This window comes from Phaethon aethereus (genome assembly GCF_964289735.1).
Source record: "Phaethon aethereus genome assembly, chromosome: 1".
Classification (NCBI taxonomy): Eukaryota; Metazoa; Chordata; class Aves; order Phaethontiformes; family Phaethontidae; genus Phaethon; species Phaethon aethereus.
Genome location: NC_138575.1, coordinates 134,356,771 through 134,381,783, shown reverse-complemented (window position 1 = coordinate 134,381,783; position 25,013 = coordinate 134,356,771). Strand labels below are relative to the sequence as shown.

Sequence of the window (25,013 nt, the reverse complement as noted above, 5' to 3'; positions counted from 1 at the left end):
TTGAAAGCTGGAAGTTGAACTCTTTTAAGCTCAATTTTTTACTCAGTTTATTACTTTTATACTTACGGAAGACACAGATTAGGCTGTGAGCTTTTCCCACTGCTCTTCCATTGCCAATGTATTCAGAAACCTTTCCAGCACATTAGCTTGAGTGAACATGAAGTAGACTAAATAACAGTAACCAAAAATGTAACAGGTACACACAACTATGCTTTCACACAGCTATTTTTGAAAAAATGTGGAAAAGAAATGCTGATGAATTATTCAAGAAGTGAAATTTTATTAATATAAAGAGAAACAGAGAAATTAAACAAAAGAAAAAAAAAGCAGGAAGCAAGAGAGGTGGGTAAGACAGGGATGCTTTATTCCATACATATTTGCAAATTATATGAGATGTACTTTGAGAATACATCTACATCACCTTGTGCATATACATCATGTAGATGCTCACATGCCCAAGAGCTGCACCACCAAAGAACATCTAAACAATGAGCAGATAGATCAGGCTGCCAGAAATGAAGTGGCTCAGGTGGACCTGGACTGGGAATGAAAGCCCAATGGGCCCATGAAACATGTCCCTAGGGACAACTGTGGGGAGATGCAACATACAGATGGGCTCTTGATCAAGGTCTGGATCTGACAATTGAAGCTATTGCACAGGCTACCCATGAATGTGAAACATGAGCCATACTCAAGTGAGCCAAGTGACTAAAGTCTCCCTAGAACAGAAGGCGGCTGGGCTATCGATAAGAGGAGGCCTCACAGATCTATTACATCAGACCACCGCTGTGAACCTGCCACCAAGGCAAGTGCTATGTGCTTCCCATGGTGGAGGCAACTAGCAGGTGGCTACAAATGTACCCTTGCAGCCTATACCACAACCCAAAACATCATCCTGGGCTTTGAAAAACAAGTGGCAACACAGCACGACATACAGTTAAGGCACTGTCACCTACTTCAGCACACTTGACAGCTGAGACCCTGGCTGTTGAGTCAAGGAGGAAGAAATATTCTCTTCAAGTCACTGAACCTGGTAGGACATTCTAGCTACAGCCAAGATGCGGGCCCACAGGGTTGCAGAGGTAGAGAGATTCTCTTTGAATTGCCAGAGCTGATGGGAGAGTTTCTCCACAGTTAGTGCCTTGATATCAGGCCAGTCCATCATCACCAAGGTTTTGGCATATTATACTGGTGTGTACTGTACTAACCTCTGCCACATGGCCCATGTGCAGTGGACGTCATCGAGATCTTTGGAGACCTGGTTGTTGTCTAGGTTGCTGTAGACCACCTCCACTACTGCTAATTCCCTCAGATGCTGGACACCTTCCTCCTTCCACCAGTGGTGGTCCACTTGCATCAGTAGTCTACAAGACCATCCCCAGACTCTGAATCCAGTGATCCAAGTTCAAATCTCTGTGGGACCTCCAGTAACCAACCAGTTAGGGATGACATACAGGAAAGTACTCTGAGGCAGCAAATTCCTGGGTAGCAAGGTGCGTGTGAGAATTTGGGCAGGTCCCTAGAGCAGTTTTCATTTCTGGTGGCCTGGGAGTTTCCTGAACAGGCATGGAAACCTATTGAAACTGCAGACCAGTTGAAGGAAGGAAGTGAAGACAGTCACAGAAGACAGACAGAGACTTTTGGTACTGTGTTGAGGCCTGGTCTGTGCCTACCAGGCCTGTGTCCAGCACCCTGAAAGAAGCAAGAGGGACTCTGGATCTAAGGACATACAGGTGGTTGCTGTGGCTAAACCAGAGACACAACCCTAACCATAATAGTCACTCCTGCAGTCAAGAGGAAACAATGGAAGTGGAGGTTGACCCAGTTAGTGAAGGAGGAAGAAGCTCCTCTTGAGGGTAGTCAGGAAGAAGACTCAGAAGAGGCAGCCTGTTCTGCAGCAGGAGAGCCACAAGAACAGGAGTGGGAAGTGACAGAAATCATAAAAGAGACAGAAACCATTCAGTCAGTTGCTCTCACTGAGCAAGCTGTGAAATATGCACAAAGATTACAGCTGCTGGCCAGGTAAGCAGATTGCTGCTGACCAGGTAAGCAGATTGCTGCCTCGCTGCTCCAATGCTGAGATACTGGGGCCAACAATCAGAATTAAGAGAGTAAATGAGAGCTTGACAGATGTAAAGAAATGTCAGTTCATTTTTGTTGAATGTTCACTGCATGAAGCTAAATGCAGCCACTCTAAAATATGGAAGGATGAATACATGGAAATCAGATTAATTGCACTATGTTTAATTTTTAGGCATTTTCCTTGAAATTAACTGTTAGTTTTACTTGATTTGCATCCTGGATAGAAATTTTCTCATGTAAAAGAAAAGAGAGAGAGAGAGTGCCAATATTCTAAGTAAAATAATACACATCCATTAAGTAAAAAGTATACATAAAAAATTACACCTTCAAATCTAGCAGCCTACTGAATTTAAACTATTTCAGTAAAGACAAAACCAAGTTACATCAAACATCTCATTTGAGACAACTAGGATTCTGCCTACAGAGAAACACAATTCCTCCTTTTAATGTCTAGCACTGTATGAACTTCACAGATCATGAAAATTTTTCTATAAACTTAATTTTTACAGTCAATTTTCATGAAAATTAGGACTTCTCCCTACATGGTAAGGCTGGTTAAAATACATTATCCTATAAAGTATGTGTTCTAGATCTCATATGTTGAACTTTTGTTACTTTAACACTGTACAGTGATTAGGTATTATGGCACCTATAAAATTATTAACACCAGATGTGGGTTTAGGGAAGACCCTTAAGCTACAATACTGACTTTAAATAGTACACCAAACTGAAGCAGTAGTCGTATAAAACTGTTCTGTATTATTTAAACAGTAAATAGTTTTTTTAAGGTAGAATGGGATGAATAAAAATAATTGAGTCAATTCTACATAAAATAAAGAGGACTTTTGGTTAGAGAAGAAAGTATCCTTCCACATGTGGGCAAACTGGCTTTCCTACCAGTTTCCATCTGTAGGAAGTTTCCATCTCCAAAAATTTACCTGCCACTGGTCCTGTCTTACTAAGTGGTTAGCACCTTGTGCAAAAGCCCATATCTCCAACCAAAAGGCCCTGGAGGAAATTAAATTCTTAAAAGAATTGAGAATACTCTTAAGTATGCAGCATCTTACAGAAAAGATCACTACACTGCTGCTTCTGCCCACTAAAAAAATCTGCCTGGGGAATCTGATGTTAAGGTCTTTCTCACATACTCTTGAGGAGTCACTGTTAGGCAAACTGCATTTCCCATCCTCCATGTCCCTTCAACCCGCTTTGTGAATTTTTGAGAATACAAGTAGTATCCTGAGGTAGGTAAGAAAATTGTCCACTAACATGTTCAGTACCATAAGTTAGTAAGAAGATAGTGAACCCTAAAAATGACAAATACTTTTAATAACAAATCCAGCAGTACAGAGAGCAAAATACGCTAAACACAATCCATGAATATGGAGCTGGCAAATGCAGCAAGTGATGATAGCATGCATAATCTGAGGAGCACTTTTTCCTGGACACAAATCTAACCATGACTTCTCTTACTGCATAATATTCACATGCTTACGGTTGCTAGAAATTGTCTGTGAGAATGAGACTTGTCACTGATCAAGGTGCAGCATTAAGTTCACTAACCAAGTCTTTCATCAGAATCACCTTTGCATACAGAAAGGGGAAAGGAGGACAGGCTGTCATACATTATTTAATTTCATTTAGATTTGTCAAGCTTCCTCCTTTGTTGTATTTAAGAACTAGAAAAGAAAGTGAATAGGGCTTATTTGGATAAGAATTAAAGTCCAATCTAAAATATCCCTAAAGTTGATATGTAAAAAGGAAAGTAAAATAGTTACAAGCTAACAGAAAATCATTTCCCTTAGGTTGCTTACTGTCAATAAGAGCAAGAAAATCTTTACATATATGAAACCTCATTTTATTTGCCCCATGCATTTTTATTTGCAACACTGTTAGTTTAGGATCATCAAATCAACATACCTAATAACTTATGCCAAATCAAGACATTTGTCCTGGTTTCAGCCTTCTAGGGAAGGGGGCATTGACAAAGCAATTGGAAAAGGTGCACAAGTCCTCAGCCTCTGGAGACGACTCCTGTCGGGTGTGAAGGAAAGGTATCCCTTCAAGGAAGATGTTCTATGTCACCCAGGCAAGTGGACCACCATGGAGAAAGGTATCCAGTACCTGAGGGAGCTAGCTGCTGTGCTGGAAGTGATTTATGGTGACTTGGACAATGGACAATCATCCAAAGATCCAGATGAAGTCAATTGCATGCCACCTATGTGGCGGAAGTTTGTACGGAGTGCACCATCATCATATTCCCTGTTTACTGATGGGTCCTGTCGTATTGTAGGCAAACATCAAAGGTGGAAAGCTGCTGTATGGAGCCCTATACGACGAGTTGCAGAAGTGGCTGAAGGACAAGGTGAATCAAGTCAGTTTGCAGAGGTGAAAGCCATCCAGCTGGCTTTAGATTGCTGAACAAGAAAAATGGCCAGTACTCTATCTTTATACTGACTCATGGATGGTGGCAAATGCTCTATGGGGGTGGCTGCAGCAATGGAAGCAGAGCAACTGGCAACGCAGAGGCAAGCCCATCTGGGCTGCTGAATTGTGGCAAGATATTGCTGCCCGACTAGAGAATCTCGTCATAAAAGTACGTCACGTAGATGCTCACGTACCCAAGAGTCGGGCCACCGAAGAACATCAAAACAACCATCAGGTGGATCAGGCTGCTAAGATTGAAGTGGCTCAGGTGGATCTGGACTGGCAACATAAGGGTGAATTATTTATAGCTCAGTGGGCCCATGACACCTCAGGCCATCAGGGAAGAGATGCAACATATAGATGGGCTCGGGATCGAGGGGTGGACCTGACCATGGATGCTATTGCACAGGTTATCCATGAATGTGAGACATGTGCTGCGATCAAACAAGCCAAGCGGTTAAAGCCCCTCTGGTATGAAGGACGATGGTTGAAATATAAATATGGGGAGGCCTGGCAGATTGACTATATCACACTTCCACAAACTCGCCAAGGCAAGCGCTATGTGCTTACCATGGTGGAAGCAACCACCGGATGGCTGGAAACATACCCTGTGCCCCATGCCACCGCCCGAAACACTATCCTGGGCCTTGAAAAGCAAGTCTTATGGCGACATGGCACCCCCGAAAGAATTGAGTCAGACAATGGGACTCATTTCCGAAACAACCTCATAGACGCCTGGGCCAAAGAGCACGGCATTGAGTGGGTGTATCATATCCCCTATCATGCACCAGCTTCCGGAAAAATTGAACGATACAACGGACTGTTAAAGACTACACTGAGAGCAATGGGTGACGGGACATTCAAACATTGGGATAAACATTTAGCCAAAGCCACCTGGTTGGTCAACACTAGGGGATCTACTAATAGAGCCGGCCCTGCCCAATCAAAACTTCTACGTACTGTAGAAGGGGATAAAGTCCCTGTGGTGCATGTGAGAAACATGCTGGGGAAGACAGTCTGGGTTACTCCTGCATTAGGAAAAGGCAAACCCGTTCGTGGGATTGCCTTTGCCCAGGGACCTGGGTGCACTTGGTGGGTAATGCGGAAGGATGGGGAAGTCCGATGTGTACCTCAAGGAGACTTGATTTTGGGTGAAAACAGTCAATGATTTGAATTGTATTATGTTAATTGTTCAGTATGACATTACTACTATGGCTGCTATCTACCATATCAATGGTATTATAGTAAGAATCACCCAGACTGATGAAGAATGAGCTTCACTGAAACCAAGCAACGTGCAGCAGTGATGAAACCAGAACGGGCTTCAGCAGCTTGCGCCCAACAAATCCCTCGAGATCGACATCTTCGACCTGCAGATCATGGACATGGACTGTGCCAGATGACAATCCAACACCACATACCATCTCCCCTGCCCTGAGAGACTGCTATGATGGATGAAGCCCAGAGTCATGGACTGACTGAACTCCATAGACATTTTAAGTGATGGCCCATGGACTAAGAAAGTGATATCTGTGTGTATATATTAAAAGACAGGAAGAGTAATAATGAATAATTGGAATGTATTGAAAAGTATAGGACCTGGGCATGACGTAAATGGTATGGAATAAGGGGTGGATACTGTCCTGGTTTCAGCCAGGATAGAGCTGGTTTTCTTCACAGAAGCCAGTGTGAGACTGTGTTTTGGATTTGGGAGGAGGAACTGTTGATAATGTGCTGATGTTTTGGGTTGTTGCTGAGCCGTCAAGGACAGTCCAGCTTCTTGTGCTGGCCTGCCAGCAAGCAGGCTGGGGGTGCACGGGGAGCTGGGAGGGGACACAGCCGGGACAGCTGACCCAGACAGGCTAAAGAGATATTCCCTACCATCCAATGTCATGCCCAGTACATAAACTGGAGTTGGCCGGGGGGCGGAAATCGCTGCTCGGGGACGGGCTGTCGATCACGGGGTGGTGAGCAATTTCTGTATTGGGCCTCACTTGTTCTTGTACATTCCTTTGTTGGTATTATCATTATTGTTCCCTTCTTTCTTTCTGTCCTATTAAACCGTGTTTATCTCAACCCACGAGGTTTTTCCTAATTCTCTCCCCCGTCCCACTGTGGGAGGGAGAGTGAGCGAGCGGCTGCGTGGTGCTTAGTTGCCGGCTGGGGCTAAACCACGACACATTATATATTGTAGTAATACATTTCTACATTTTCTCTAATAGACAACATTCCTGAAAATCCACACAGCAAATAAATAAGCAAATAACATTATTCAGCATTATTCTTTGCTTTTGCTGCAAGGGAGACAGAATAGGTCCCCATAAGAACTGTTCTTTTCTGAACAAAAAGGCAACTGCATTAAATGCGATAAGCATCAGTTTCTGTTACTAACATGCATCATTAGAAACAAAAGCAGCAAGTCCCTTACTGTCTTCATACCATTTTGGACTATTCTGACACAAATAGCTCACTAAGCCAAGACCTGAAAATCCCACCTGTGTAGGCAGAGGAAACTGTTCCACTGGTATGAAACCCGTTTGGCAACTCTTGCCATCACTCCATACCACAGCTGCAAAAAGCTTACCTGGGAACAAGTATTTGCATTGTGACAACCTTCATTTCCCAAAATGACTTTGTATGACAATGGGAACCAGTGTAACTTTAGCAGCTCCAATCTGGTGGGCGACTAAATCCATTAATAACAGTACTTAAGGCTAGGTCCACAAACTGATGTAGCTCTGAAAGAGAACAGTGCCTGGCCCTGTCTACAAAACAGCCTTGTGCTTACAGCATTCCTTTGCATGAGGGATCTTAACAGTCTACTGGCTCTTTTAGGATGGGATGGTCTCCACATGCCCTGCTGAAGCTGTTCCACCAAGCAAAGCAGAATTCAAAAATCAATTCAGTCAAAGGGAAGGAAAGGGAGAGGGAGGCTTTGTAACACAGTGGTCAAGATAGGAAGGACAAGATTTGTGTTCTGCTCCTGGCATTAAAGGCATTGTCACTGATAGCATGCCTTTTGTTCAGTAACTTAGTCACAGAATACAGAAGAAGACCTTAAAGCATGAATAGTGTACAATGTTCTGTCTCCAGCTGGAAGAACAAAAACTATCCTTTTCTTCTCCCTACCTCCAATCTAACTTACAATAAGTACACTCTTTCTTAAAATTTAAAGATTTTAAATTTAAAATAAAATTAAAATTTAAAAGATGTAAAAACCCTTTCTGATTCACCTGTCTTCAGGCAACCCCCTCAGCCAGAAGCAGGTCAGTTTTTCCAGGGTAGAGGAGTAAGAAGCAGCAAGAACCTGGCTGCAGATAACAACATCACGCAAGAACTAAGTTACTGGCAGCTGCTTCTTGCTCCCCTATCTCAGAGGAACAGTGGTGCTGCTGACCATTCTACCTAACACTTCATGATTGCCTTTAAACTTTTGCAGAAAGCATCCTTTGAGCAAACCTGAGACAGCAACTAGAGTGCTTGCTTAGGAGAAGGAAAAGAAGAGTCTGAACTGTAGTGAACTAGAGCCCCCACATGGACACCCACCCTGCCCAGTCTTGTGTGGTGTGGAGGGGCAAGGGATGGTACAGCGAGGAGGGTTGTGTCTGCTGGCTCTGGCTCTCAGGAAACACGGTGAGAGAATGCAAGGAGCAGTTGCTTTCCAGTCAGGTCCAGGCATGAAATAGGCACTGAACACTTAAGGAGCAGCAACAGCCCTGGCAATCTGTAGAAGCACAGACAATGTTACTGGCAGAAAAACATATATTTATGGACTTACATGTTCTGGGGCTTACATGATAGGTTTATGAAATGAAGTGCCTAAAATTTTAATTGTATTAATTGAAAAATGTGCCAAAAAATGAGAACAGTCTGTATTATCACCCAGGACTATTCTTCCAAACTAAAGGTACTCTTGACCGTATCACCTCTCACAAATAGATCAACAGCAGAATCCGAATGGAAGAATCCAAGGGACACCTTGGTGGCTATGTAATATGGTCTCCCCATGCTGCAGTACTTGGCTAACACCAAAGAATGACATTAGATAATCATGACTGTGTATTGCTGATAAGATCAGTTTTGACTTACAAATACACACAAAAATACCAGGAAATGAATAAAAATTAGATTTTCTAAATAAGATGTGATAGCAAACCTAGTGCTGAAAGTTTTTTTACCAAAAATTCAATGATTCAGGCAGGGGAATCGCATTAAAAATTCCCATCAGAAATGCCAAAGTGGAAATTTTCATTCCAAACAGATACATAGTATCACTTTCTGGCTTAAAAAAAATTAATTTAAAACATTTAACATCAAAAAATCAATTCCACACTGCATTTTTAAGTCTATACAAATCTTCTTCTAAACATTCTCCCAGGCAACAGTTACCAGTATGTATTACATCAGTTGCCAGTACTGTGCAGCAACTACCATCCATTTGTATTCAATATTACTAGGATACAGCCATATGAAAATGCCTGGCATTAATATATTTCGCAGGACTTGCTCATGAGCAAAACTGAGTAGCCCAAACAGCAAAATTTCAAAATGGTAATATTCTAAAATCCGTCTATTTACAGAAACAGGCACCTAAAATACTACATTCAATTCTCTTATTCAAGTTAAATCCATATTTTCTATTAAGAGAGTGGAACCTGTTAACATCTGATAAACCTTTCAGCTGGATAAACATTCTGCCAGAATGAACCATACTGTCACACAAGGCATTAATAACAGTAACACATAAAAATCCTCCACAACTTTTTCACTGTAGACATTAGCCCATATTGACTTTTTATGTAAGTCAGATTTTGAGGCATATTGTATAGATTTATAGAATAAAACTATGTGCAATCTTGATTTTATGTTTTAGTGCCTCTCATGACATGTCTTCTCTGACTCTTAGCAGTGGCACCATGGAAGAAAGGATGAATTATCACTGGCGATTGGACAGAAGCGAATGTAAGAAAATGGTGAAAGTGCTTGTTCACATCAGGCTCTGTCACTTTGGCCAGTTCATTTTAGTATCCTTAACAGAAAATTTAGGTGCAATATTTTTAACTCAGCTTTGAGGTTACACAGGTTTTTAGGAAATTAGGTAATAAACATAGTTTTTATCTGTTTGTATAAAGTTCTGTGTGTACAAAGCTTTACATTAGAGACTGAGGTGAATCAAATCACCTCTTCTCTGGCAGGCTGATTTCCAAAAAGCTACGTCCTTTGATATCACATAAGAAGGAGGCAATAAGAGCAAAGAAAGGGAAGGTCAAACATGCATTCTGTTAATAGGTACAAAGTAGAGTGGCACATGACTCACCAAATAGCCACTCCAGAGTTAGGTATTTTTTTCCCTGTCACATTTACTTCCTTTAAGAGCTTCTAAACGTTTCTGTAGTATTCTGTCCTTACAGTTTTAAAAAGAAAATGGTATTTTGGGCAAATAATTTATTTTTTCATCTCTAGCTTTCATGATCTGCTCAGTAAATGCAACAGTATGGCCCAAAGTTTGGTACCCAACAGACTGGCATGCAGACTGAACGAGTGGCAGCTACATTTCCACCTTCTACCTGAGCTGGTAAAGCTTTGGGACTCCACCCTCCCTTCCAGGAAAGCTGATCCGGTCATCAGAAGCACACACAGCTTGGGAAATCTTTAAAAGGGATTACATGAGCCTAAATCATACCTCCTATTGTCCACACCTGCAAACTAGAAACAGCCCAAGCTGAAGTCTTCTTCCTTGAGCATGCAAAGGCAACATAGTCACACAGGGCGCTGGTCATTTCCCATTCCTCCCACCAGCATTAAACTGCTTTGCTCCCACAAGCCTGGAAACCTCCTCCAGCAACACCGGTAGCAGGCTCAGCAATATTGGGAGTGAAAAGGATAAATGCAAAAAAGGTGGCAACACCTTAATCTTGAAGCTTGGACAGGACAGTTTAGAAAAACATAAAATGCCACAATATAAACACTTAATTGTATTTATGCATATTTATGCAAACAAATGCAACGAAAAGCAACAGGCACTGGACTTCTGCTAAAAGTTACAGCACCAATACCACAAATGAGATGACAGTGCTTTACTGTCAGTGGCACTATTTGCAGTTATGCCATAAATAATTTATTTTATTTATTAATTGGTATTCGCAAAAGATATCCCATCCTCTCTGTGCTCCTTGCATAAATGCACAGTGTAACAGTTTGAATATTTATATTTGGATTAAGAATGCTACAGTTTAATGTGTAACTGAAATGATTAATGTTTAAACAGTACATTTCTTCAAGTTGTCAAGTTATTATTAAAGGCAAATATCCCATGTAAAAATGACAACTGAAGAGCTGGTGCTCACAGATAACTAAAATTTCTTCTTGAGCATTTAACATTTTAAACTCACCTGTTTTCTTGTGTTTTTGTATTTTCTTAAATCACCCAGAGCTTTATATTACTTAGTGCACTTTTTTCTTGGATTATGCAGAGACAATAGTGATATCACTCACATTGTCCACATTAAAGTATGTAGCTAAATAGGAATCATTCATGAAGGAAGATAAGGAAATTTTCCAAAGTTGGCATTTGTGACAGTGAGCCCATTTTTCTTCACTTATGTACTTTTAAATACCAGATGATCTTTAAAGTGAGACACATTCAATCTGTGGCATTCTTTCTCCATGTCACAGCTGTTATGCTACTTCTCATTCCCAGCAAAAGGGGAATTATCAAAGGAACCTGGGGATTGTAAGTGGAAGGTTACTGACACACAAAGTGGGGGACCTCCTTTCCCCTCTTTGGCCCTGCCTGCAGTATTTACACCTGCTCAGCGTGAAATGGCTACACCAAGCAAAGGAGAACCAGAAAACTGCGTGACTGGAAGAAGCAAGAGTTGCATCTTTAACTCAGATGTAAAAGTTTTCTGTTGCTAAGTGCCATTAGTCCAAGAAATGTGATCAGCCCTTGTCAGAAACTGAGAAGCAGTCCTTTCTCACACATCTTCAGATGGATAAGATACGTAGCTACTGCAAAGGTAATCCAGCCCACTTCTAGGGAGCGAACTACTCGGTTAAAGTTGAGCACACCTTTAAGCACTAAGTGTGTGTGTAAATCTTAACCAGAACTGTGGTTCTGGTCCTTATCAGACCTCACATGGTTAAGAAAAAACTAAATACACTTTTGGTAATGGGAATAATTATTAGAAAAATAAATAATAAAACCAAATGAAAAAGAATCTAAAGAGTCAACAAAAAGAAAGGCAGGAAAAGGATGTAAGCTAATAATGTGATGTTAAGTAAACCTAGACTTACTAACGGAGTGCATCACTGCCTATAAGACACCAATTAGATAATGGCTTACACTGTACAAAGATTTTGAGTGGTTAAGGAAAGGAGAAATCACAGAAACCATAGTAACCTTTGACTGAACATTTTACAAATTGTTGTTTATGTAGGCACAAAATGCCAACCAAGTCATAAAAAAAACCCTGAAACTTGTCCTCTGGCACAATTATGATTGTAATGAACCATTTCCTTTTCACCTTTTGTGCCTACACAGGAGGCATAGCCCTTTCCCAAGCTTTAGCTCTTTGCCAATTATGTTCTTTGTGGATGCAAAAATAGAAATTTCTGAAGACTTACTACTCAAAGTCCTGTTTTAACAAAAACAGAGAAGGCCCCCAAATCAGGTAATTTTTACACAGGTATACAGAGAAACTCATAGACAGAAATCAGATTATAAGAGTAGTAGCACCATCAATTAAAATTGCCAGACACTGACTATTATATGCTCCTACTGTTAATGCTTTTTTTTTGTTTAATTGTTGGATTGGTATTTGCTAAATGTATGCCTCTGACAGGCTGACTTGGAGAGGGAGGACAATCAGCTAAAATTAATCTATTCCTGCAAATAGGCAAATAAACTGTTAAAAAAAATCCAGTAAACTTTTCTTCGAAAAGATGTTATTCTTCCAAGTTATCTAGAGGAGATAACTTATATTTGGCAATAGAGATGGCCTCCATAATGAAACAAACCTCTGCCAGCATAATTAAAGTTCAGTTTGGCTAAGTAACAGAGCTTTGGAAACCATGCATCTTACACACTCACTAGAAAGCTCTTGCAGTTAGACAAAGGATTCCACAAGCCCCTAAATCACTAATTCTAAAATCATTAATCAGTTGGAACGGGAATTAGGCACTGCCTAACCAAGATGCCCTGTCATGCTCAAGGATGTATGTCAAGTATTGAAAGGATATATGCTGGAGCTGAAAACAAGAAGGTTATCCTTTCTGTGCCTCAGTGAAAGATAGTCAGATGCTCCACTCTGACCAGGATTTATCCCACTATCCAGACAGATCTCTCTTAGACTTTCTTTGTACCAAACTTTTGTCTGGTAATCAGAATGTTCCCCCTTTCAGCCCTAGGACTGTGTTCCTTCAAACACAGTCATACATGAGCAAAAGAAAGACATCCTTTCTTCAGCTCCTCTCCCAAATCACACAACCCAACAGAGAAGATGTGCTCTCAACTACAGCATCAGGCCTGCCGAGGCATTTATTTCAATATGACCCAGTGTTAGAAGCATTCTCCTTGTGTCCTAGTTTGTCAAACAAACTTGTTTCTTTCCCAGAAAAAGAAATCTGGTCACCTTATTTTAATGCCCTTACTAAGATCTACCCAGTCAGGCAGTGATTACAACATTACATAGCTAATATAGTCTGCACAAAATAGGTATAGTTTTTAAGGATAAAAGTGATGAAGACTAAGATTGGTGCCACAGTTTAACTGAAGCACCTATGCTATATAAGAATTTTAGGAACAAATTGAGCTAGTCACCTTAAAATCTCTGAAGGTCTTAGGGGGTAAAACCATTTACTATGGTTGATAAATTGGATCCCATCCAAGCTTGATTCAAGTTTGACTTTCTTGTCAACAGACACGATAGCAAAAGATACAAAGAAGATTATTCTTTTGCTTTAACTCCATTTCAACTATATTAAAATTCAATTTCTCTAAAAATAAGATCTTGGTTTGGTTTAAAGCTTTTTATGATTCTTTTTCAGGACAGAGAGGAATTTTGAGAAATGTGTGAGAAACCATTTGGCCATTTTAATAAAGAAAGACATTACCGATACAGAAACAAAAAGAAATCAGAGCCTCCAGTAATCTTTGCAGATGTATATCATACCAGCTAAAGATGGTGTAATGTGCCAGTGAAGCGGTTAAAAGTTGCACTTGTTGAAGTTCTGGCCCAGCGAATGTGTAGAATGAGGACCAGCAATGCTTTCCTCCGTATTTATTCCCTGAATAGAAGGTGTGTAAATTAATTATTTTAAGATGATGTTGATAGAAAGCCCTAATACTTCTAGGAGTTTTGGTTGGATGCATCCTGTGCTCATTACCATTACATGGACAGTAGACAGACACAAAAGTTGAAACAAGTTGGAAGTCTTTAAAGGACTGCTGCTATGCTTTTTACATTTGGATAAAAGCTGGTGAAAGCTGCAGATCCTCACATGACCTCAGAAGCATTTAGCTAGAAATGACTAAGAGACAAAGTCTTTCTAAAACCTGGAACAGAAATGTTAGATACGTTCAGAACACCTTTTGACAAAAATACTATTTTAAAAACAGTGGTGCAGTGGTACTTACCACATAGCAAAGAGTTATCCTCTTCTACTGTCTTATTATAGTTCCAATCTTCCTTTCTCCAGCGTATAACACCACTATCTTCACAGTCCAGAGATTGCTTTATATTTGCTTTATCCCACATTCTGAACATGTACAGCTCCCCAGTCATACCCAGGTTAGGTGACGTAGCTGTACCTGGCAGCTTTGAACAGCCAAGTAAGAACTGCCCTTTTCCAGGGAAATTAATTTTCCCAGTTAGTTTTTTGTTTACTTTTTTTATTCCATTTATGAATACCTTCATCTCCTCATCCTCACTCTTCCACTGGATACATATTTGGTTCCAAGTATTTTCACGAAGCCTTACTGTTGTATTTATTTGATTCCCAAACAACCATATCCTCAATTTACCATGATCTCCTGTAAGTCCAAGATCATACTTATCTGCAGAGAGATTGCTGTGAGGTGTTTCTTGATTGTATACATATGCTGTCCAGGGACTATTTGAGGAATATAGCTTGAGGTGCACACAGACAATGAATTCTTTCAAGGGACGCAGAGAAATTCTTGGTGACATAATCCAGGGATCTTCACATGCAGTCTTAAAGACGGCTTTATATTGTCCTAGGAAATCCTCCTGATCTAAATAAAGAAAAGGTGATTTGTAGAATTATTTCATTTTTAAAAGGATCTTCTAAATGTATGTTATTCTTCCATATAACACTGTTCCTAGGCATTTACCTAGGAGTTTTCAAAACAACACATTAAGAAACAACCTTGTATCCTTCTCTTTTGCTTTTTTTGTGGTGGGGAAGCGGCAAATTTGGAGGCAGTCAATAAATCCTAGCTGCTCATGAAAGCTTTGAAGTAAAACTCATGCACAAGACAGGGGATGACCACGTAGCTCTCTGAGGCAGCACTCAAATGACAAATGGGAGGCAAAAAGAGAATCACAGATCCTGGTTCCTATTCCCAAGACTGCACAGGTATTTTGCATTTAATAGATACTGGATAAAATACAGAAACAGAGCTAGAAGAAGGGACTATAGCCCTTACTGCCTTCTCATGTCCCAGCCTTGCATGCTGCTTCTCTGAACAAGGTCATGCTTCTTGATGCCATTTTTTTCCAGCCCTGAGATTTTTATATCCTCTGCTGCATACTGGTAGTGTTTCAGCAAGAAAGGTAGAAAATAGTCATATTCTGGAAGAGAATGAGTTTAGGTAACTTTCAGAAAATGTGTTTTGGAGCCATTGGTTTATTTTACGTTTAATCCCATCCAGCCCCTGTCCCCTGTTCTCTACCAGGGCATTTACTTGCAGAGACCTCTGGTCTGTGAATCTCAAACCTACTGAGGCATTGAGATGGTGGCAACCCAGAGTTCAACTGTGACAGTAAATAGAATTTTAGGTGCTAAAAATAAATTTTCTGGTGTAAACAAGGTGTCAGGCTCTGTCAATGCTGGTAAAACAGTGCCAGGGAATGCCCCAAACACTGGAACTTGATCATACTGTTAGGTTCTTGTAGGTGCCTCATTTCCTCCACTGTCCCACTACAGGAAAGTACAAGCTTTTGTGGCTGTAGATGTAGCACTTTGGAGCTGATTCTTATTTTGTGGAAAAATGCACATTCCGATCACACAATCATTATCGTGATTGCTTTCTTTATGGTGCATCCATCAGCAACAAAATAAATCCAAACTAAGAAAAACTCCTATAGAACATGAAGTAGAACTACAGAAAAATGAAACAGCCTGGTAGATGCTCAGGCAGTGCCAGAGAACACATTACTGACACCTTTAAGGAGGCATTTATTTATTATGCAGAGTTTTTATGTACCCGCCAGAAAAGGTATGTGATTAATCATGATTGGTCAGGGTTGGACAGCAGGAGAAGATCTGTCAATATAGGAAGAAAGCTTTTCCATTAGCCCCCCCTGTGAAAAGACAAATTTCCAGGCAACTTGTATCAGTTGGTTTTTTTTCCAAGGTAGGTTACATTCATAGCCCTAGCTAGCTATCTAGATCACAGCCAGATCTTCTGTGATCTTCTCAACCAACCAGAGGACCAGCTTTCATCAGGCCAATTCTGAATCAAGAATTGTTGATTCAGAATTGAATTGTTGATTGAATGTTCAACTTTTCTGTCTCTTGACCACAAGGGTCTCAAATTTCTTTTTCAATAGCAACAAATGAAAAACAGGAAGAAGTTCCTAACTTCCAAGTGCAGCTTGATAGATACAAGCTACCAGAAAAACTTTGAAACACAAAATATATCAATTCAGTTTCATGGGAAGTTATTGATAACTATTCTTCTTGCATACTATATCTTTGAGATTCCCTTTGTGATGCTAATTAGCGTAAACCTGTAGGCATCTTTCACAACCCTGAATCATTCCTGAAGATCAACATACGTCATGAAAGTGCCATACAGGGCTATAAGACCAAACAAAAAACTCTCCGGGTACAGGCTGAATTAGGTGAAAATCCTAACTAGCAGACAGTGGATTTTGAATGGTGAGGTAATACTTAACATGGTTCTATGGCAATGGAGAAGAAAAACATACTTGACCCAACAGCAAGCAGTAGAACTACTTCCACCCTGCCCATATACACCCTTCCACCTATAGCGTAAACTCCCTCATTCAGTTTGGCCATTTGTCAGAGCCTAACAGGCAAAATCTGGGATACTCAGCTAAGAACAGTACAGCACATTTTTAGTTTTTAGAACATGACTTAAAAGCTGAGGTGAGGAAGGTTGCGCGGGAGGGCAAAGTGTCACAGAAGTGAAGATTTTTAGATACAGACTCAAATGTACCTACCCTTTTTCGTAAAAGGATGACAATTAAAATAGATCTGCTACCTTTCAGTTTGGACACATCATGAGGAAACTGATTTTATAATGGAAACGGGTAGCTGGATATACAGTTATACACCAACACTTGTGACACAGTCTCCAAAGAAAACCAATTGCTCAAGTCTTTCACTATTAAGTAGGAATTATGCTGAAGGTTTTGATTTGATGCAGCTACTGTTCCTCACAGAGTATATGTCAGAAGTATACTTGCATGACTCATAGACCCTCCAAAATTTCTGTAAGCAGCTTTGAGCATGCAGAGATGACCAAAGTAACTGGTTAAGGAAGCCTCCTGACATAGTTTCAAAACCTGGAAGTCACTGTTAACTGTCCAGACTGGAAGACTGGAAGTCTATTCCTGAGCAAAAATGTTAATCAGAACTTGAGGTACCATTCACAGACTTGATTTTGGAGTGAAGAAATTCTGTGAGAGACTTGATTTCATGTTAAGCATTTAATCAGTGTTTATGTGCCAAGAGTGAATTAATTAAAGGGCTGCAAAATCCTGTGACGTTCTTTAGGGGGGTTGACACTATGAAGTTGTCAAGGGAGCCAGAGTGAACATGAACTTGCAGGTGGAAACAGTCTTAAGGCAGGTAGCCAATAAAAATGATGCAAAATGAGATCAATCATGATGATGAGTCTCCTAGTCTGCTTTGTATCATTCAAAAAGACTGCTGTTGACCAGTATGTAAGACCTGATGAATTAATTTAAACTAACAAAAGAGTTTACTTAGAGAGGTCTACCCTTCTGGAAACTGGAAAGTCTGGCCCATTTTGCTCCAAACAGTTTTAAAAAAAAAGGTGCCAAAAAGGAGTGTCAAACTTAAGACAGTAGATACCAATACTAATAGTAAATAGTAAAGAAAGTTACAAGAAAGGCTTGGAAAATTTTATATGGTTCATCTACCCAGAGAATGCTGAAAAAGCACAAAGGAAATCATAACCATAGTCAGAAAATGCACTTCACTGTTCCATGTGGAACACATGCAGTACAGCATTAAATTAGTTAGAAATTAATTATCAACACCATCTTGGCTAAGTCTGTCTGGTATGTGGGTGCATGCAACATAAGTAGGAGATGACATTACTTTGAAGCTTTTGGAAGTTCTGTTAATCATCACGTATTTTCTCTGGTAATGGTACTTGTGGGCTGTGGCCCACCCTTGACCATAGAACCGAGGAGCTGGAACTGGCTCTGCTCTGACAGTGGCACTCTGGGCTTACAGTTAGTTCCTTTGGGTTCAGACAATACAAATAACATTCAGAAACCTAGCCATGAACATACCCTTATCACCATAGCACAAAAAGGTAGCATAGTAGAAAGAATGCTCAAAACATCTCCAGAGTAAGAAAAACAAGAAAAAATCACTATCTGTGCTAACTCTATGCAACAATAATTGTGCGCTGACTTTTCAATGTCATTTGCTGTACTTGGGCACTTAACCTCTTTTAGAAATGCAAATTGTTCCTTCTTAATATATTTATCTCTAATAGATGGAAGAACTGGGGTTTTTACCCTCACTAAAACTAGAAGCATCCACTTAAGTGTGTTCTCTTAAGCCCTAAAAGAAATCCTGAAATGTATGCACATAGTTCCAAACGTTTAGAATAAACTTTCTGAGAATTACAAGGTAATGTAAATGTAAGTCAAAAATTTAATATCTCTTTTTTCAAACATTTTCAGGTAGTGGTAAATTATACCTTTACAAGACATAGCCAACTAGAGGTAGTAAGAATTAGGCATCCAGGAGCAGATCCTTTTAGTACATAAGCACCAGCGTTATTTTCCTTAGATTACTAATAGCTATTATATCAGTACAGTTGAGCATTTATACAGTTGAGTATTCTCTTCAATAAAAATAGTCACAAGTTTATATGTCTGCACAACCTGGCTTTAACCAGTAACAATAGTCATTAATTTCTATGCAAGTGTTTGCCACCTGTAACATATTTGGCTTGCTACAGTCCATTAAAATGACATCACAAGAATCTTGTACCTTAATGCATTCCACCTAGAGCTCATAACTGTTCTTTACAAAAGGTTTAAAACTCTAAACTTTCTACATGTGGGTTACTTGATTCTGCTGAATGTTTTGGAAATCTGAAGCTAAGAACTGTTTCCTCAAAATTATTTTCATCCTTCCCTTTTATTCACAGTTGTATTTGGATATCTGGGGATAAACTACACCGCATTATCCAGAGTGTCCTAGACATCAGAAAGAACAACAGGCAGTTGTTCTCCATATTTCCTGGAGAACACAAACATACTTTGGCATCTTAGATGAGGAGAGAACTGAGTAGAGATGCTACTGATGGTGCTAACAGCCTAAAAAACAAACAAAAAAACAAACAGGGTGGAACCATAAATAAACGCTTGCATCAGTTTAGCTTTTCTTCAAGGATTACTGACACTTGCAAGTGATATAGGTGAAAGATGAAATCCCTCTTTGCTTGCTTCCTCAGAACTCTACATGCAGTTGAATTTTCCCTGGAAAGATTGTTGTAGGACATCTGCCCATCTGCTGAGCAACTGTCCTTTTTACTACTCAAAGTACATAAGGTTAAAAACTCACCATCTTAGTAACAGTTTTATCACCCGAATCTCAAATTCTGTCTACTGACTAGGTACATCTGAACTGCAAGAAACTCTGACCTTCCAGAGTAAAATAGCATGCCATGACACAGAAAGCAGTTTCTAAAACTAGCCGTTAAGTATATGGCAAAAAACACTTCTAATTTTTTAATATTCCATACACATTACTAACATGAGAAATGTATTACACACTAGTGATATAAGGAAATTTTACAAATGACAAGTACTGTTATCTCTATCAGTTGAGGTCCAGAGTAGTGACAGACTTGTATGTGCCAGCTTACAGAATAGCCATGAGTGGAACACAAATTGATGAGTCTACTGTACCTCATACAAAAGCATCACCATGTTACTTACCCAATTTGTACAAGAACCTTACAAATTTATTTTTCATTTACTGTTATATAAAGAGCATAGACTGTCAAATTAAAATACATTATTTCTGTTACATGTTTTGGACCTTACTACCTTTCCCTTAGCCATATGCAACACAAGAGATGTTCTATGCTCATACATGCACTTTGTAGAGTGAAGCTCAAAGGATCTTGTGGTGTTTGTTTAAAAGCAGTGCAAAAGATTTAACAACACATTCTGAAAGTAGTAATACTTCCAGTTTAAAAAAAATAGCAAGAAAGTAATTTGTCTTGTTACTACATACTGAGTTTACGTTCTCTCCTCATCCACAGCTGAAAAGAAGTTACTGCTGATGAGTCTTTATGAAAACAAATACTGTAAATGTTGGGTTTGTATATCCAAAGTGCTAAGCACCAACTGTTTCACTTCTTGTTAATGGCAATTTTTCATCTTGATTTCAAGAGGGCAGAAACTTGCCTGTTCTGAATATGTTCAAAAGTCCTATTCATCAAGACAAATGCTATTTATTTGAAATACCAACGTTAGATAAACCAGGAAAAAATTGTCTTACCTTTGCCTGCTGCAGCGAGGAACAAATGAAGTAAAAGAACTGCTATAATAGTCATGAATCTCAAGAAAATGTCCTGTATTCTGCCAACAGAGGAGTGCTGCTTTCCCCAGGCAACCATTCTAGAAGAATAAATAAATAAATAAACAAACTACAGTGACTACAAAAAGTGCAGGTGTGCAGATATTATGACAAATTATGTTTCCAACCCAGCAGTGTAAATCTTTTCAAACCTGTTGCACTATTGGGTTTATATCATACAGAAATGCACAAACATTCTGTAGAGCACTGCCAAGTCACCAAGAGAGCTGTTTGCTGAAAGGAAAAACAAAACCAAAAAACCCCCACTCAAGGTCTAATTCTCCAAAGGCTCACAAATACATCAGAGCATGGCCATGAGTCCTTGCACAAATAAGACTTCCAACATTTGAAAAACAAACAAGCAACAACAAACACACACACCCCTAAAAAAACCCACAACCCAAAACCAACCACAGAGCAAGCTTGGAGAGCTTATCCAAAATCTTTGGTAATCTCAGTAAGTATATAGAAATCATCTCTTCAGTCCCCTACCCACAGGTTCTATCATCTGACATTTTTGTAGCAACACCTTGAGCTTCTAAGGAATAACCAAGAGTTTGATTCCTGATCCTCATCTCATTCTCAAGATATGAAGCTACTGCAAAAAAATTAGAAGTGCCACAAGTCACTGTGGGCAGCAAGTTCATGGAGAATATCATCAAAACCTAGTTTGTCCACATTTCTTCTTCATGATTGTTGCTTAATGTGAACAATGGGACATGGTGCTGGACAAAGAACATGTCTCCTACTATAAGAGATAACATTTTATGAAATTATACACTTTTTTTTAAAACAATCTTTCAAAAAAAGGTACATCATCTGCATACATTCTGCATGCTGAAAGAAATGTTAAGAGAAACATTCCTGTGTTTTTTTCATGCGTTATTTCTTATATAAAAAGGTTTGGAGATACATACTTACAAGTGATTCTATAACTGATTCTTGAAACAAATGCAAAGCAGTACACTTTATGTATTGTTTATCTTCAATGTATCAGCTTTATGCTAGACCAGAGCATTTTGCATGACACCAGAAGTTTAACTTTGCCATCACAAGTTTGATGCATGTGTGATGGTTAGCACTTCTACTGCTTGCAAACTTTACTGTGTTTTTGTACATGCTGTATCAGGCTGCAATACATTCTTTTCAGGAACTATAAATTGTGAACTCTTTCAGGAGTTGTAAATTTGTGTTAAGGTTAGGGCTAAAATGTATTTTTTGCAAATATCCACATTAATGTAAATATTTATTAGCATAAAGTGGCTACTACTGACTGAACTCTCCAAAAGAAGTGCTAGAGGAATAAACTGAAAAACAGTGAAGTTGCTAGGTTATTGGCATGTTGGAAACTGATTAAATGTACATGCAAATAAATTACACACATATAATAATGTAACACAGAAAACATAAAGCAAAGGCTTTCTAAAAATTAGAGCACTGCAACATTGTTGCCAGCCAGTGTTTTCAATAATTATACAGTATGCAGTATTTCTAGCAGAAAAATAAGATCATACTGACTGCATTGAAGCAGGCCAATCTGGATGATGACACATACTGCTTCCACTTTGCAGGTTCTGGATGTCACACTCAGAACTGAAATACACTAAGGAAGTAACAGTCAAATTGTGGCAACATCATGAATGCCATCTGCCTGGGTGCTGCAGGTGTTAACCAGCAGGACGAAAGGCTATTGATAAAAGGAATATAAAAATCAAGCATACTAAAGCTGAGAGAAAATAAATGGTATGCTAAAACAACGAACATAGCTAACACACACAATCCTATACAGGAACAGACCAAAACCAAACAAGAACAAGTAAAAAAAGCAAGAAATGTCAAAGGTGGTCTAGCTTTCTAAAGATTCACAGGAAACATGTCCAAACCTGTCTTCAGCTTGCTTCTCTTGAACACCTAAAAATCATGTATTAATAAAGTTGTTCAGGGAGTAAACTAAGCAGCAGAATTACATTAATTATCCGAAGAACCTGATAATGAAAACTGCCATGCTTAAATATACTTGACAACTTCAAGGACTGTGCATCTACAATGTAATTTAGTAGAGTTAAAAGAGATGTCCATCCAAAAGCTGTGCTTCCTTTCTTTGCTTACTCATGCTTCTCATTCTAGTCTCAAATTAGGTCACTTCCAAGCAAAGCCAAGCTGGACATCTATTCCTCCATTTTATGGGGATATCTTTTCTTTTGTACAGTAAACCATCTATCCATAGTGATATATTTAGACAACCAACCAAACACAACTTTCAGCATCCCTTGCCTCTACCACTTAGACATCAGGAGTTGTAATGTGAATGTGATGGAGCCCAAAAACACTCAGCCCTAAAAAAATCACAAGTTTTAGCCATCAGTGCTGCCAAGTACTGAAGCAAACTGCTTGCTCTGTGTCACGTATAATACTGATTCAGAATGCTACTATTTCCCAAGGAATAAGCGACAGGACAAGAGGAAATGGCCTCAAGTTGTGCCTTAGATTGCATATTAGGAGAAACTTCTTCACTGAAAGGGTTGTCAAACATTGGAACAGGCTGCTCAGGGAAGTGGTTGAGTCGCCGTCCCTGGAGGTATTCAAAAGATGTGGAGCTTAGGGACATGCTTTAGTGGCAGCATTAGGTTTACAGTTGGACTTGATCTTAAAGTCTTTTCCAACCTAAATCAGAGAATCAGAGAATCATAGAATGGTTTGGGTTGGAAGGGACTTTAAAGATCATCTAGTTCCAACCCCCCTGCCATGGGCAGGGAGTAGACCAGGTTGCTCAAATATTCTATGATTCTATACATTCCCTGCATTTATTTTCCTCCTTAAGCCTCAGTTCTGCAAAGATATATACATGAAATGAGCTGACTAGGACAAAGGTTTAATCCCATACCATCAAGTGTGGCTTCTATTTGCCAGATGGTAGACCTCGTTAGACAATCACATTAGTGCCCCATCCACCAGAAATAAAAACTGCATTCCAAGAGTTTAAAACTGAGGGCAGAAGCAAAGAAATTCCTGGTTCTGACTTCAGCTCTGCCAGAGTGCTATGTAGCCCTGAAAAGTTTGAAAAGACCTGCCTCTAACTCTGGCCTTCCAGAGTGAGCTTTGCTAATATTTGTCCAGTGTTTAAATGAAAGGCTGTAATAAATACTTTCAGTATGTTTAGGTTTTTATACTCTCCTGTTTTTTTTGACATTGTTCTCACTTCCTGAGATGGGCCTGGCAAAGACAAATGGGGACAGAGGCACAGCTTCTTGTTGTCAGAATACAGTCCCATCAAGAACTCTGAAGGTATTCAAAGCTATGTATGCAGATTAATGGTCCCAGGAAAAGCAATAAAATCCAGATAGCAGGAAAGCGAGTATATGTATAAAGCAAAATCCTAACATGATCATAGTTCAGTTGACTTTTTGCAAGCCTTTGGACATTTATGCTACCTCAAGATTAGTTCCAATGTCTGGTGAAAATCACAATTAAAAGAGTTACAAAAATAACATTAGTGCTTCTTTCTTTTTGCAACAGTTCTGTTTAGACACTAACAAAGAAAAGGGTGCTATTAGTGTTGATAGATTTTTTTTATTATTTTTTAAAATAAAAAGCAAGATATAAAACATTATTTCACTGTATCTATTGAAATTATGATATGATAAATTCCAAAACATTCAGACATTATGTTTCTCTTAAACCTATTTAAGCCCTTATTTGTATTAGAATTCTAAAGCTCTACTCTTAATAATGATCCTGAAAAGTAATGTAATTGTAGCTGTTGACATTACAGAATTAGTAATAAGTGATTTTTTTAAATTTGTTGTTCGTTTTGTTCATTTGTTCAAACAATTTTTATTGTTCATTGTAACAGCTGAATATAGCATGACTCAGAGAACCCAGCATGAATCTGCATAGTTTTTGCAGTAGGAAGAAAGATTTGCACTTGTAAATCAAGCAAATCTAATCAAGCAAACAGCTACTGGGCACAACTGCTGAGCCACCAAGATGTAGGAAAGGATTCTATGCACAGACCACAAGTAAAGATAGAACTGGCTGTCTTTGCTTTCTCACTTACTATGCTTAAGTAACAATTAAGTCACTTTTATTTACAAAGTGCTAACTGCCTGAAGTACAAGAGAATATAATCAAGTACTTTTCTTTATGGTCAGTGGATAAAATGGAAATTCAGAAAACAGGAAATAAGGGCTTAGGCATAAAGCTGTTCCCTCTTGTTTGCTCCCCAAGAAGAGTGCTCTATTTTGACAGTGACAATCTTGTAGCATTGGTACCCAGGTTTCACAACATATCATACCTTGTCATTAATTTGAAAGTGAAAATAGAATTGATAGCACTTTTCCTAAAGCAAATGAACAAACACAGTTTGAAAAATTAGATGGTTGTTTTGTATGTTGTGTTACACATGTTGCAGTTCTGCATTAATACCACATTCTGTGGAA

At 39.2% G+C, this 25,013-nt stretch overlaps 1 protein-coding gene across 1 annotated transcript in view; it reads right to left on the bottom strand.

Annotated features, from left to right (window-relative positions):
* ADGRG2 (adhesion G protein-coupled receptor G2) overlaps positions 1-21,135 on the bottom strand; it is a 53,703-nt gene extending 32,568 nt beyond the window's left edge. Inside the window, exons 1-2 of the mRNA XM_082006144.1 lie at positions 20,497-21,135; positions 14,099-14,764 (exon numbers count right to left, since the gene is read on the bottom strand). Coding sequence (XP_081862270.1) covers positions 14,099-14,764; positions 20,497-20,614 — 784 coding nt within the window. The 5' untranslated portion in view covers positions 20,615-21,135. The remainder of the gene's footprint in view (positions 1-14,098; positions 14,765-20,496) is intronic.
* Positions 21,136-25,013: the final 3,878 nt, after the last annotated feature.